Here is a 15779-nt window from a genome sequence, read left to right on the forward strand (position 1 = left end):
ACCTTTATTATTGTATTTTAATTCAGTTAATTGTTAACATTCTGATTCGCTTGATTACTTTGCTTCGTCTGTTCATTAGAATTGCTATAATTATTATATCATTTCCTTACAATTAACTTTTCCTTACCTTCAAAATGTATTAATTTTTCATCGTAATCATCACCAACCGTTAATCATTAACACCAATCTTAAATTAGTCAATTGATTTGACAAATTTTTCCTTCATGATTTAAACTTTTCTTTGTTAAATTTGATCACAATTAATTAACACACAATTTTCATGTTCCTTGGGATAATAATTCATTTAGTATTCACGTTTTAATTGTTACTTTTTTCAACTAATTAAACTTAAAGCAGAAAAATGTGATTAGATTTTCACATTTCTGAAAATTTAACTGATTTTAATTGTTACTTTGATGATCATGAACCGTTTTTCAACTTGCTTTTTAATTTAAGTTAGTTGATTAACAACAGAAATGCAAAGGATTAATCTGATTGTTGACAATTGAAACTAAGACATAATCAATAGTTTAATTGTAATTGAAAGTTAATCATAATCACCGATGAAAAAGGAAAATGATCTGTCGTTTTTTTCGTAAAATTTGATTTTTCATTCACTTCGAATCTGATAGATCAGGTTCGACTTTTGTTTCGAACTCGCGACAAAGTTCAATCTTCTTTTCGTGGCCTAACCTCAAACGAGTTCACGAATCGTAAATGAAAAAAATACATTAACAGATAATCAGTAATCATATTCAACTCTTTGGTTGATAGAGAACCAGAATAATTGTGAGATAGTTTGTTACTGCAGAGAAATTATTTATTTTTCAATAGCAATTGGAATAGACAATTGATATTGATTGTCAATTATCATTATGATTCTTCAATTAAGAAATGATTAGTTGGTTAATGGGTTGATTTTTGGCCGTATGGTAATTTCAATTCACTTGGTTTTTCTGATGGTTCGCAGACATCGAAAAGATCCCAACACAAATAGTTCTGAGTAGTTTTGTCGATCATATTATCGGTGATTGAATTGAAATAAACAGAGTTAAGGTCGGAACATTTTTTATAATCTTCTTCACTTGGAACTGCGTCAGTTTTCATCCACCACAAACAACCATTTTCAGCTAGAGCAGCGAAAGTATTAGCATAGTTTCCAGCGCCCATGTAAGTGACCGCAGCGATAATATCTTTACATTCCTTGCAAACGGCCTTATCATAAACTTTGGGAGGATTTTGTTTAGGTGTAACTGGAGCAGCGGGAAGATTTGGTAAACTAATGTCGAGGGTTGAATTAGCTTCACAGACACCATAGTAAGCACAGAGTCCTTGCGCTCTACTTTGCCGTTCGATAAGAAGGTCAAATGAAGCCTCGAATACTTTAACATAAGAATCGCAAGATCCTTCAGGAGTTGGGTATTTACTACAACGCTCCTTAAGTTCAGGTAAGAACTCATTTTGAGCTAATCTCAAATCAGTTATATCCGATATGACTTCAGACATGCAAACCTCACAAGGAGCCTTTCCTTTAGCCCAATCACCAAATTTAGATCCACTCCAAAGAGCATCACAATAATCTAACGAAAGAAAAAAAAAGAAATCGAAACAATTAGTACAATCTATTCATCTTTAGATTCCCAGAGAAAAAAAATTTAATCGTCAAATTTACTAATGAGTACGGTTGACATAAGTAAATGTATTAATACTTACATGATGAAATGACGACGACAAAAGTTACAGCTAAGAAATGGTTCATGATTATTTCCTGGAATAAATTAACAACAATTAAAAGAATAGATTTGAAATCGAGTTAGTTAATAATAGTATTGTTTAACCTTCTTTATATATTCTTTTTTTAATCTTCCCCGATTTCTAAATAATTGATCTTTGGTAATTGATTGATCGATTCCACGATTGATTAAAAAGATTCGGGCGTTTTTTAACTCTTACGAACAATTGTCCTAATATCTCGAGACCCTTGAACATTAAAGTACAAATGAGTTTATAAATTCAAAGATCGAGAACGTTTTATATGCCCTTGAATTGTTTCAATTAAAATCAATGTTAATCAATAGATTTACATAGAGAAATTAAACTCGAGAAGAAAAAAGTTAGTTGATTAAAATGATCAACAATTAACTAATCACTGTGTCTACATTTTGTTGATTCTCTGGGCTAAGATCATAACATTTATCATCTTATAAATTATAAATCTTATTGTAATTATTGGGCCAATATTACATTTTATCAGTGTATTATTTTGTGTATATTGTATGACAATCAATCAATTGATTAATAGCTGTGTGATTATCGCCTTATTATCAATATTTATTATTCGCTCAGTACTAATCCATTGTATTAATATTGATGCCTCGACTTTTGATTGATTAAATAAATTGTCAACACTTTTTTTCTCAGAATTTAGATTAAAACAATGTGATGTCAACGTAATGAAAACTTTCATGAAATATTTATGATTTAGACTCAGAGAAATTAAGGAATCAGGAAAGTTTAACGTTTTTTAATCAATTTAAAGTATAAATACAATTAAACAACAATCAGTATCATCAATTTGATCGGTCACTTACCCTTTGACCTCAAGATAATTGACTCTGAAATGAGAAATGAATATAAAATGACCTTGAATGAAGGTTATGAATTGTTGCTCGTGATGGTCAATCAACTCAACCAAACCATTTAACTTTCAATTACTTTGGTTTTTAATTTGACGATTAAGGTTAAAGTTGTAACTTAATTGTTTACGATTAGCGATGATTAACTTTTATTATTTAACCTTTTCCCTTCAATAATCTAAATTGAATCGATTTACTTGTCAAGTTAATTGTACTTCTTGTTATTAAATCATCATTATTTTCTAACTGTAAATTTGATTTTAACTTTGATTTCCTGGTTTATCGGTTAATTGTTGTTAAATTTTACCTTGGTTGTAATTTAATTGTTGTTCATTTGTAAAGGGAAAAACATAATTAAGATCAATTACTTTTTGTCGAGATGAGAATTGTTCATTTGGCAGTCTGATTGTTATCCAACCGAATTAAATTTTAATAGAAAATTGTTTCCTTTCAATTGAAATTGCTAATTAATTGGGAAACAATTTTTTAAATTAGTTTCTCGTTTAATTCAATTCAATTTAATCATGTTTAGTGTTAAATGTTGTTTACTCTCGATGGTAATTTCTTTTGTTGGATTAAATTAACAGTTAAACAAAAAAGGGAAAATTTAAGGCGCAATTTAAATCATTTCTCTCTCTATTAATTAAGCCAATTTGATGATTATGATTGTTAATGATGATGATGAGGTTTTCATGGTGTTAATTGTTTGTTCTTGTTAATTAAAGGAGGAAATTATCGGTGGAAGGCTTTTGATGATTGGGGAAAAACTGATCTCAGATGAATATGGTAAAGATATGAAAAGAGTGACTTGTAAACCTTAATTATTTTCATTAGTTTTTGTTTTGTTGTCTTGTTACAATTAAACGATTGTTATTATTAATTGTGTTTGTTTGTGTGTATGTGTGTGTGTGTGTTGTTAAAGCTTCAATTTGGACTATCCAATATCAGTTGGTGTGATGATAGTACATGCATCTTTTTTCGTAGCTTGATTGTGAGTTCAATAAATTGTCTTTGTTTCTTTTCCTAAGAAATGGTAGTGCTTGAGATTGATGTGTAATTGGTAACTATTAGCTTTCGTTGGAGGGAGGAAATTTGGTTGATCTTTTCCAGGGTGGGAACGAGAGAAGGGGTAGGATTTTGTGTTTTCCATAATGTACAAATCAAGTGAGAAGAAAATTTATAAATAAACCAGATATACACAGTAATTAATGTATTTGTAAAAAAGGGATTTTCTAAAATTTGTAGGGACTGACTGATGACTGGCTACTGGAGGTAGAATCTCGACGAGAAGGTCCACAGGTATCGCGATTGGCCACACTCTTTGATTGATTAGATGCAATATTGCTCGATTTAACTATTATTAAGGAAACAGAAAAGTTATTAAGATTGGATTATTAATTTAGATGTAAGTAAAAGTAAACATGAGTAATACTTACGATCGATAATCTTTGAACTAAATGGACCCTCGCCAGGTCCAAGATGTGAGATATGGCTGAAATCAGACGGACCACTGATTGGTAATCTTGGTGTCTATTTGTAAACAATTTATAAAATGTACGATTAGTTGATTTGTTTAAAAATAATTTTATAATTTGATTACCTTTCTTGGTACATCACCAGTGACTCCTGCTGCAGTCTGAATAATCCGCTGGGCTACAGTGGACCCATTGACTAAGAAGGGTTTACTATCATCACCTTTGGCTTGAAGTAAAAGATGTGACCCATTGATTGTTGGTACAAATTGGACAAGCGTTGGGAAATCATTGGCATTGGTTAAACCTAAAAGATAACCTTTACCGTGTTGATGGAGAGGTTTGGTTGCCTTAAGGTTAATTGTTTGAATCCATTCGGTGGTTTCAAGATCAAAAACATTGATATGAGTTGGAGCAAAGGCTAAAAGTAATTGAACTTGTTTATTATTTATCTCGGTTTCCAAGGAGGCAACATAACTTGGTTGAGATGGGAATTGAAGTTCAATGGGTCGTGTACGTTTTCCAGATGAATCAACATAAACTCCATAGGCTAGGAAAAAAAGAGAGAAATTTTCATCCATTAATTAGATTATTTAAAAGAAATTTACATTAATCAGAACAATCGCGATTTAGGTCCAAAGAAATAACTTACGAGCAAAAACAAGTATCCATTCATTTTCATTGATTTGTCTTGAAAGTAAAGCATCAATTGGATTTTGGATTAAGAAAGATAATTCTTGACATTCTTGATTAACCAAATCTATGATAATCAGGGAGAAAAATGAGATTGAAGATTAAATAATTGTGGAAACCAAATCGATGAATGAATATAAAAGAGGAAGAGAAAAAAAAACTTACAAAGTGGAGGTTGTTCTCGATGGTTAATCTGATAAACAACAAAACTAGATTTGGTACCAATGGAAACCATATTGTCCACAATTGAGAGAGTTTGTATTAAAAGAGGTAATTGGATTTCTCTCCATAGATTATATCGGGTTCTTTTACGGGTAATCTCATAAAGGATTAGAGTCTTTTTAATGGCAACACAAATATAAGTAGTGGTGGGGAGATTGGCAACAGCGAAAAGATTTGCCCCTTTGGTTTCAGGTATTTTTATCCATTCAATACCATCGTTGTCAAGGCCTCTGATTGGTATTAATTTGATATGTCTTTGTTTACCAGCTAAAACAATTATCAGTTGATCATTCAGAGAGTAGTGACATTGAACGATTCTCTTGGAATTTGTTAATCGTCTTGCCGTGCAAATGTCCAGGTCACAGCAAAGGAGACAGTCATCACAGGCAATAAGTAGTCGAGTCTCATCGATAACACAACAACTATTGATGTCGTTGTGATGTCGAAGGGCAGATATTTGGTAGGAATTCAGGACAGAATAAGCTTTGAGCGGCTATAAACCAATCGAAAAGAAAGGGAAGAAAAAATTGTTCAATCAAATTCGATATTTTTCATTTCTAGTTACTTACATTTCGATAACTAAGTTTATTTCGTCGGATGATTCGATGTAGTTCGTGAAGAGCATCAATCCATCGGTTTTTTTCAACCTCTTTATCGGTCAACATTAATTGGGTAAAATTTTGATCAACCCTATTTGAAACCATGGATGTTGTGATTCTAAATATACAGGGTATGTCTTTCTTATTAGCATGGATAACATCAGATTCTTGGACTCCACTTATACAAAATCTTTCATCTCTCATATCGATAACAGTGTTTACGGAAACCGGCGGGGTAACTGTTGGACCACTAAGGGTACCATCAACTCCAGACCCAGAACCACTTCCATGAGAACCATGGGAAGGATAATTATTATCACTACTAGAGTAAAGATCGTAAAGGAAAAGCTTAAAATCACAGACAACGACAAACATACGGATCCAGCCTTTACGAACTCCACCCCGAGCCTTTGGTATCTTAACGTATCCTTCATATGCAGTACCGATTCCTCGTGAAGGATCAATTCCTTGAGGACGTTGGCTTGTGTCATCACAGGGACACAGTTGAATACCCTGAGAGGCACAGGCAATATGACTAACAAATCCACAGGTTTCACAGATGAGACCTTGTCTAATTAAACCAATCATCAAAGATGTACAATGGAAACACTTCAATGGTGCAACAAAAGTGCGAACAATAAATGAATGTTGTTGTTTACTTGGGAAATTTGATTGTTGTGATAATAATAATTGAGGTTCCATTGAACTTCCTGCACCACTAATAGCACCTCGAGATCGAGTACCAGCTGATGATGAGGGAGAAGCATCTTCCGATTCGATGTCACTTGTATCCGAATCACCCATTGGTGAGGTCATTCCTATTCGTCCAAGTTGCATTTCAATTTCTTCCATCATTTTACCAGCTGAGATTCGTCGAGAATTAACTGATGATCCAAATAACATTGATGAATCATTACTCAGCCTTTTGAATGTTTGCTGATTCTTCAATTTCGCAATTTCTATTCGCAACTCAGCTAAATCTCCATTAAGTAGAGAAATCTCTTTCTGTGCTTTGGCTAAATCATCTTGTATCCTTTGTTTATCTTCAATTTCATTGGCTAATTCAAACTGTAATTGTAACAATTCTTGTTTATCAACACGAGCTGATCTTCTCTCTTGCCAAGTTGTATAATTTGGATTAACGGCTTCTTTTGGGACATATGCATGGACACTTGAACCATGGCCACTGTCGTTATTAGAAGTAGCTTCATTGGCACGTTGTTGATTGGCATTTTGTTGTTGTTGTTGTTGAATTTGTTGAAGTTGATGATGATGTTTAAGTGTATCTAATTCCTTTGTCATAGTGGCGGCCATTTGTTGTAAATAGTTCCGTGCCTCCTTTTCATTTCCGACCCAGTCAATAATCTCAGTTATTTGCCTCTCCCAGTGGGGTTGTTGTTGTTGTAATTGGAGAACTTGTTGCTCAAGTTCCTCGACATGACATTTATGAGCTATGGAAGCGATTCTTTCTTCTTCTTCACCTTTCAATCGAAGAACTTCTTGTTCTAAATCAGCAATTTGAGCAAGATAATATTTCTCCTTTTCATTTGGACCATTAGACATATTGGATGTATTGTTTTGCTGCTCCTGTTTCTCAATATTTGACAATTGTTTTTCCAGATGAGCCAATTTTGCTTCCGATTCTTTTGTTTCTACTTGAATTTCCTGGCGTAACTGTCTTTCCTTTTCAAGTTCACTCTGGATCTGTATCATGTCTTCTAACTGTTGCCGTTTAACTTTATCAGCATTTCTTAACTGTTGTCGTAATTCAATAATCTTTTCCAAACTTCGTTCCAAATCTTCTTCTTTTACCCTTAAAGTAGCAGAGATTGAATTTTTTTCTTTTCTCAGTTCATTCAACTTGACAGAAAGTTCACTCCATTCATGTCGAGCGATCCAAAGCTCATTTTCCAATTTAGCATAAGCAGTGGGATCAATTTTTTTACCAATGGTTGATGAATCTCTTGAACCAGCTGAATCAATTACACAAAGTGGAGGATTGGATTCAGAAAAAGATGGTGATAATTTACTTCCATTTTGTTGTTCAGATGATGTTGGTGATGATGATGAGGGTAAAGATGAAGATGATTGTGATCTACTTTTACTCGTATTGAAAGTACAAGTAAATCCAACAAAGGGAAGGTGAACATTAAGCAGAGAGTCTTTGGTTGTAGGTGCAATTAAATTGTCAAACTTATTATTTGTCGGTGGAGCTGAATCATCAATATCAAAGTTAGATGTATCTTCTGGTCCTATTACTTTAGGCTGATAGGGTGGTTTCATTTCTCTTAGGTGATCCCAATCAATACCGGTAAACCATGGGTGAGATTTAAACTGATCTAAACGTTTAAAACGATGAGCTTGGTCACAGATCAGGTTAGAAATGAGATCCTTTGCTTCATCAGTTACCTGAGCGTTAACTGGAAACTTGAAACAATGCTTATGATTCATGATATTTGAATAAGTTTGAATTAACGATTCTGCATAAAATGGTGTTTCACCATACAATGATTCAAAAATGACCACTCCTAATGACCACCAATCAACCTCAAAAGAGTAAAGTAAACCGGTATTACGGTTACCCTCCATAGATTTAAGTATTTCGGGTGAAATATAATCCGGTGTACCAACGGCTATTGTGAAGTGACCATCCTTACGAAGTTGTGTAACCTTAGTACATGAACCAAAATCTGCTAATCGGATGTGACCATGTGAATCTATTAAAATGTTATCAGGTTTTACATCTCGATGAATGTAACCCATATCATGTAGATAGGAAAGTGCTATATGATGATGATTTCAACAGAAAGGAATCAAGAAGTGAGGGAGGAGAAAGAGAGAGAGAGAGAGGAAGGAACAAAAAAAAGGGAAAATATTAATGAGCAACAAAAATATTCTTTCTTGGTAATACAAATAAAAATAGATTGATTAACAACCTGTAGTGTAATAAAATATTGATTGAATAATAGTGATAACAAAAGAGTTAATTCTGTGAGGAAAAATAACCAACCTAAGACTATTTGAGCGGTGTAAAATCGGGACATATCTTCGGGAAAATTTTCATCGTATTTGGCTAAAAGGGTCAACAAATCGCCACCACAATAATAATCCATTAGAAGATAAAGATTTGTTTCATCTTGAAAAGCGTAATGAAGCTTAGTAAACCAGGCTTCCGATCCATGGAGCAATACATCCCTTTCCTCTCGATAACAAGCTGTCTCAGCTCTTTTCAACATCTCCAATTTGTTGAGCGTTTTCATCGCATAAACATTTCCATCCTCTTTACCCTTAACCAGGGCCACCTTACCAAAAGCACCACGTCCAATTATTTTGATTGTATCAAAGTCGATTGCCTTTAATTGTAATTCTTTTAATCTGTCCAGAAAGGGTTTAATCGATTCACAAAATTTCTGCTGCTCTTTACTACGAGTTGTGGCAATTACACGCTGACATTCATAGTAAACCGCAATAAGAACATCAAATAAAAGTTCACAATTGATTGATTTACCATCAAAAAGTGTTGGTCCCATGGATAATAGAGTTTGTAACTCTGAAAATCTTTTTGATAAACTGATTGATGAACTGATTGTTTTATTTGGTATTGCTGGTGGAAGCATTGATTGTTGTTGTTGTTGTGACTGATTTAGTTGATGACGGCGAAGTCCTTGATATAAATTATTTTGTGACTCTTGTGACTGTGATTGTGACATTCTAATTTGATTGTTATTAAAGTTGTTGGCCAAATTATTATTATTGTTATTATTATTGAGACCTTCTTTGTTAACCTCAGGTGAACTGGCTGAAGACATGATTAAGTTGAAGATGCTGCTGGTAGTGTTGTTGTTGGTGTTGGTGGGGTTATGTACATTAACAGATAATGTCAAAAACAAGAAACAAGAAACAAGGTAGAGAGATAAAAAGAAGCAGCAAAAACAGAATAGAAACACAAGCCTATTGAGAGATAATCTCAGGTAAATATTCTCTCTTTATCTCTCTCAGTCTCTTGTTTTCTCTTGAATGTGAATTTCAACCAAAAAACTAAATAGGCGAAAACAGAATAAAATTCAGGGGCATAAACAACCCACACACATACAACTGAAAGATGAATAAGAGAAAGTAAGATTATCTGGATAGATCCATGGATTAGAATAGTGTTTTCACTGCATATGTAGAAAAGATGTTAAAGTGAGAAAGGAAAAAAAAGAAAAAGATGATGATGATAGAAAAGAACCAACAAAAAAAAACTGACTGGCAAAAAGAGTAGAGATGAAGACTGAGGTTAACGGTGATGAAGAATCAAATTGATGATGTTAAGGATAATACACTTGAAGATGTTGTTGTAATGATAAAGGTGGAATGGGGAAAAGGAGGATCACTGATGGAGAATATCAAATGTCCATAAAGATTATCTTCTTATTCGCACACAATTTAATCAACATCATAATGAGAAATAAAGTTAATGAATTTTAAATTAAGAAGATGATGAGAGAGAACAACAGAAGCAAAAAGAAAAAGAAAAAAAAAATTCAACAAAAAAAAAAGAAAAGGGACCGATCATTAAGTTCCAAGCGAATTGTCATCTGTTTTCAAACATTTTCTCTTTTCCTTAATCATGTGAGATTATCTTCTAATTATAATTAAATACTTGTTCTTTAATTATGATTCTCCAATGATTCATGTAATTAACAGAGAAACACTTGATCATCAACTTAAATTAGAAAAGTGTTCCAACAATAATTATGTTCCCTCTTCAATCTTAACCATCTTCGTATTTGTTTTTGTGTTAATTGTATTATCTTGTTGATCACTATTAATCTAATTATTATCTAATTCAATTCTTTAATCAATCAATCTCTTAGTATAATCTTTCTACTTTTACTCGTAATTGTTAATCTTTAATTCTTATTGTATTTTATATTTCAATCAGACTATGAGACTTGTTGTGTTTACATTTTTTCTGACACTTTGGTGACCATCATCATCTTGATTGATTGTTTATTTTGATTGTGTTTAAATCAATTGTTTTATTTTAACTTGGTTGATAATTGATCTCTTCTGGCATCGTGTTAAGATTCAATTTTTGAAAACCATTAATGATCAATAATCAATAAATTACACTCTTAAAGGTAAGGAAGGATTGAGAAACCTGAAGAGTTTAACTTTCATGTTGGAAATCATATAATGTATCTAATTGTTGTTTCTGTTTTTTTTTTGATTGATCAGGAAGAAAATTTTAATCTCATTCGATTAATAATCTTTAACCTAATAACAACTGATCTCATAATTCCTTTATAATCAACTTGAGATAATTGTAATTGGTTCCATCTAACAATTGACTCATAACAATTGTCATTTTGAAGGTATAAGCCACCTAAAGATACAATTAGTGAGAAATTGAGTTAATTGTTCAATTTTTCTCGCTAATTATTGGAGAAAATATATTGTTACAGTTTCTTTTTCACAGAATTTCATCAACATGATAAAGACAATTTCTCATCTGCAAATCAATTCAATGAGTTGAGAAAATCGTGAAAAGAGCAAGTTTTGTTTTCTATCGTTTTCTTAATCATATGTTAATTGTTTCCATTAATTAAGATCATTAATGAATTACTTTTATCATCCATGTAATTAACATAGAGCAGATATTAACATTTTCAATGTTGGAAATTAAATAGTCAATTTCATTGTAGTTTCTTTTCTGGTTGATCAGAAAAATGATTGAATATACCATTACATACAATTAACTGTAACAATCAATGTACAGAAAAATCTTGATTGTGATGACGTTGAAAATATTTTGGCTAAATATGAACCTTGGGTTAATTACCAGTGGTAATCAACGGAAATATAATCATTTTCTTTCAATTGTGTAACTGTGATTAAAATGATTTCCTTGATACATTCAATTCTTTGGTTCCGGATCAATTTTTCTGACCAATCAGATTGTAATTAAAACTCAGTCTTATGGTTAAAATTTTCATTTTCATTGATGATCATGATGTTTTCCAATTTGATTCAATTACCATTATGATTGACTGGCTCCAACAAATTGATTGCCGATTCTTTGAGTTGGAAAATCTTTACATCCAGTTGAATCAACTCCCCACCATCTATAAGAAACATGACAGGTCATATTTTCCCGAACAATAGGCCAAACATAATATCGAAGGAAATATTGATCAATCCAAATTCCATCTAATTGATCGTATCCATCGATCAATGATATCTCATAAAGAGAAGACAAATTGAATTGGTTCAAATTAACTATTCCACCCCACAAACCGCCAAGAATTTCGGTCGCATGTTCAAAATGGTCTCTCATAACGTGAAACATTTTCGCCTCACTAATCCAAGAATTAATCGAATCAATTTCTCGTTGAATTGGTAAACTGTCCGAATCTCTAACCAGGTAACGATCAACATTCTCATCTTCGCTGACAAAGAAGCGCCAAAACATACCATGGAAACTTGGAATCTTTGACTTATCCTTATCACCATTGGGCTGATTCTGGTAAACAATTATCACCTCAGCACCTTCATGAATAAGGCGATTAATTAAAAGAGGCGATACATCTGATCCAACATAAAAACGGCAAATCCAATCGGGGAGTAATTTCTTGTAATTATGAATCACTTTGATTGAGTTTCTAAGATACAGATCAGCATAACCATAGAGAGAAATTGAAATTACTTTTTTTCTTGCCTCTGGAATTATTTTGACCGGTAGAAAGGTGAAGAAAACATTGGATTGTTTAAAGAAACTGATTAATGATGGTCTACATGAGACAATACAATTAAAATCCGAGTTGAGATCAAATTTACTAGTCGCACAACAATTACCAAAACAATTAGACTCAGATGTGTTTAAATCATCACGCCAAGTAGGTAGAAAACATAGACTAGAAGAATAGATTATTTTCGCTGATTAAAAAGGAAGGAGAAAAAAAATCAAAGATTAGAATCAATATTTACCAAAGAAATTAAGTAATAGTAATTAACTTACTTGGCTCAAGGTTAGCAATTCTCTTCAACAGTTTGACATCATAAAGAATCAAGAGAATGGTTGTAATTGTCATCAGATGAATTCGTTTAGAGATGAGAAAGTTTTCAATCGAGTGAAAAATTACCAACAAAGAAAATTAATTCAGTGAACATGTTAATCATTCACAATTAAAGATCAACTAATGAATCCACAAGCACAAGTAAGAATAACCTTCAACATCATATTCATGTTTTATCTACACAATAAATACTCCGATTAGATTAGGCAACAAGAGCGATTGATGGAAACATCTCAAAAAGGAGAAACATACATTGATTATTACACAACATTAAGCTAATTACTGAATACTAATTAGAATCAGCAAGAGAAACAATTTCAATGTTAATCAAAAAGTAAGAGGAGTTAATGTTATTGTGGAAGTTCAAACATCTCGACGCAAGGGGTCGCTCGTTACTCTTTTCTGTCAAAATGATCAAGTGAATTTAGATTTTGTTTATCAGTTAATCAGTTTATTGCTAATGAATTAATTGTCACTGAGATAGAATGTTGATAATTATGACAAATATTACCAATGATTAGGGTGAATAGATTTTGAAAAGTTAAATATGAATGAATAGTTGACATTAGTTAACAATAATAATAGCGAGAGATTTTTTTGTTTACAAGGAAGTGAAAGTTTTGATTTTCGTTTATGAGATTTGTTGATTGTTGATGATTTGTATTGGCCTTTGTTTTCTTTTCTCTTTTGATTTAAATTAAAATTCTTTCAATTCGATAGACACATGACAGGCTGTGTATGCGATTATTAAAACGGGAAGAGCTGGATATGGGAATGAGAATAAAACTTTCTTAAATAAGTGAAGTCCAATTTGAGTGTTGGCCAAGAAAAAAGTGTTTGTAATTATCATTATGATATAAAATGGAGCAGCAATCAGTGATTTCCATCTTTTAATTGCTTTGGTTGATAATTGTGTTTCAAAATTATTGAAAAATAATCGTCGAACGTTAATTCCAGTTAATTCGATTGCAACAGCACAGAAATTGAGCATACACCAAACAATTACATCGCCACTAAGTGCATGCCAAACGGCGACTATTGAAAAGCAAATGGACATTGCGAAAATTTTGACCAAAATATTACTACCAAGGGAAAGAATTGGTTTGTAATAGTATCTATGGGGAAAAATCAAAAGAAATTATTGTAACAATTAAATTAAATTTACAAGCCATTCTTACTTGACAAGCCAAAGATGAAGTCCACGGTCAAAGTGTCGCCAAAGATCAGAGGATAAGTGAATCGTTGAGACACATTTGGGCGGAGGTGCAAGGAAATTCCGTCCATATTACCAAAAGCTTCTGAGTAACATGAGTATATTTTAAGTAACAGTAATTAAGTGAAGAATAAGAATTAAAGCAAGAATTACAAATATTTACAAATATTACAAAGATACTGTTTTGATAGAAAACTATATAGAACTATATAGATAGAAAAGCTTTCAACTTGGAGCAATTAGGAGATTTATGCATATCCAGAAAAGCATCAGGATCAATTGAAACCAACATTGGATTGTGAGCAATTGTGATCCGTTCAAGAGAGCAAAGGTATGAAAAGGTGACCTCGTCGATTGACCTTAAAAAGGGCATATGTTGAATGCTCAGATTTGCGAGATGCGGAAGAGGTGGAAATGATTGATGATTTAGTTTTCGAAGTGGATTCTCATCGAGGATTAGAGTTTGAAGACTTGGTATCCCTTGGAGAGTCTCAAAGGGTATTTTATCAAAAGAATTGGCTGATAGATCAACCGTTTTAAGGATCATATTATTGGATAATAGATTAACAGGCAAGAAGAATAATTGATTCTCTGAAAGATCAAGAGTTTCAAGGTGAAGATTTTCATCAAATAATCCAAGTTCCAGACGATCGATGAAATTTTTTCCAATACTTAAACTAACCAAAGATAATTGTGATGAAAATACGTGGACAGGTAAATATTTTAAATGATTTCCTCTTAGATCAAGATAATTAAGGTGAACTAAATGTTCAAATATGGAACTTGGTAGTTCAATTAGTTGATTGTAACTTAAATTAAGAATAATTAAATTAGGTAAATTTGTGAAGGCTCGAGGTTCAATTTTGGCGACTTCATTGTTGGATACATCAAGGTAACGAATCTCTGAAACATTTTCAAAGACACTCAGGTAAGTTATACTATTAAAATCAAAATCTAGGGTGTAAATGGGTCGAGGTAATTGAATAATATTGTAATCAGGAATAGATGTTAATCCAATTGCTGTGCAAACAATTTGCCAACCCTCAGGTCCATCGGTAAGAATGTCCGAAGTTTTCAAACATTGACAATGATCAGGACAATCAGGTGGACGATTTGAATCAACAGGTAATCCAATTAGTAATCTTGGTGATAAGAGAAGCAACAAGAATAAGTTAACAATTAAAATTATCAGAGATTGATTTTACTAAAATTAGTTGCAAGCATGTTTTTCACTTGAATTGTGTAATTACTGATTGATTATTGCTATTGTTTTAACAATGATGATGATGATTGTAGTTTTTTTCTCCTTGTTGATGGCACAGTTTACATTTGATGATGGAAAAGTATTAAAGTAGTAACTTTTTAGGAGAAACATAAATAATCACAATTAGAGTTGAATGATAATACCAAGAATTCCGATAATTGCCATTGACGATGATGATGATGGGAAGCGACCAGAGAATAAAAGATGATGAGTAGAGGGGAAAAAAGAAGAAGATAAAATAAAAAAGAAAATTAGATGAATATGATTAACAAGAAGATAACATATACAAAAAGAAGAGGGAAAAGAGAGTTGGCAATGTTATTATAAAAATCCACTATTTTTCTCGTTGTCATATAATCACCGCCATGATAATTTCTGCCACTCTCTCAGAGATCACACATCCATAGATAATTGTAATTTTCTGTTCATCAATATAATCATCTAATGAAAGAAAAGAAAATTTTAATTCTCTTACCCAATTCAAATGCGAACTAGAAACAAAAAAATTAGATGAAGAGAAAAGGTAAACACAATTAGAGTTTAGTAAATATTAATACAATTTAAGATAAAAGCTTAGTTACCTTAAATTTGGTTAATAGTAATTATAAAACTTAGCAAC

The 15779-nt window shown here is 32.2% G+C and overlaps 4 protein-coding genes across 4 annotated transcripts; all 4 read right to left on the reverse strand.

Annotated features, from left to right (window-relative positions):
* Positions 1 to 798: 798 nt before the first annotated feature.
* LOC128394421 (serine/threonine-protein kinase Genghis Khan-like) lies at positions 799 to 10139 on the reverse strand. The gene is made up of 8 exons (XM_053354743.1): positions 8633 to 10139; positions 5593 to 8405; positions 4967 to 5516; positions 4761 to 4868; positions 4237 to 4658; positions 4073 to 4166; positions 1714 to 3990; positions 799 to 1580 (listed from the first exon to the last, which is right to left on the reverse strand). The coding sequence occupies exons 1-7, from the start codon at positions 9429 to 9431 to the stop codon at positions 3869 to 3871; spliced, it is 4908 nt and encodes a 1635-aa protein (XP_053210718.1). The 5' UTR covers positions 9432 to 10139; the 3' UTR covers positions 799 to 1580; positions 1714 to 3868.
* Positions 10140 to 11072: 933 nt separating this feature from the next.
* Positions 11073 to 12734, reverse strand: LOC128394036 (uncharacterized; the record flags this gene model as incomplete). The annotated part of the gene is made up of 2 exons (XM_053354271.1): positions 11073 to 12543; positions 12626 to 12734. Coding segments are annotated over 2 exons (1005 nt in total), but the record flags the coding sequence as incomplete, so codon positions are not given.
* Positions 12735 to 13112: 378 nt separating this feature from the next.
* LOC128394447 (protein-cysteine N-palmitoyltransferase HHAT-like) lies at positions 13113 to 14085 on the reverse strand. Its single transcript, XM_053354772.1, is given in 3 exon segments — positions 13113 to 13798; positions 13862 to 13949; positions 13952 to 14085. Coding segments are annotated over 3 exon segments (522 nt in total). The 5' UTR covers positions 13968 to 14085; the 3' UTR covers positions 13113 to 13380.
* Positions 14079 to 15628, reverse strand: LOC128394434 (leucine-rich repeat-containing protein 15-like). Its single transcript, XM_053354759.1, has 2 exons — positions 15147 to 15628; positions 14079 to 15038 (listed from the first exon to the last, which is right to left on the reverse strand). Exons 1-2 carry the CDS (start codon positions 15269 to 15271, stop codon positions 14102 to 14104), a joined length of 1062 nt encoding a protein of 353 aa, XP_053210734.1. The 5' UTR covers positions 15272 to 15628; the 3' UTR covers positions 14079 to 14101.
* Positions 15629 to 15779: the final 151 nt, after the last annotated feature.

Source organism: Panonychus citri, unplaced genomic scaffold (genome assembly GCF_014898815.1).
Source record: "Panonychus citri isolate SS breed McGregor unplaced genomic scaffold, ASM1489881v1 Contig00139, whole genome shotgun sequence".
Lineage (NCBI taxonomy): Eukaryota > Metazoa > Arthropoda > Arachnida > Trombidiformes > Tetranychidae > Panonychus > Panonychus citri.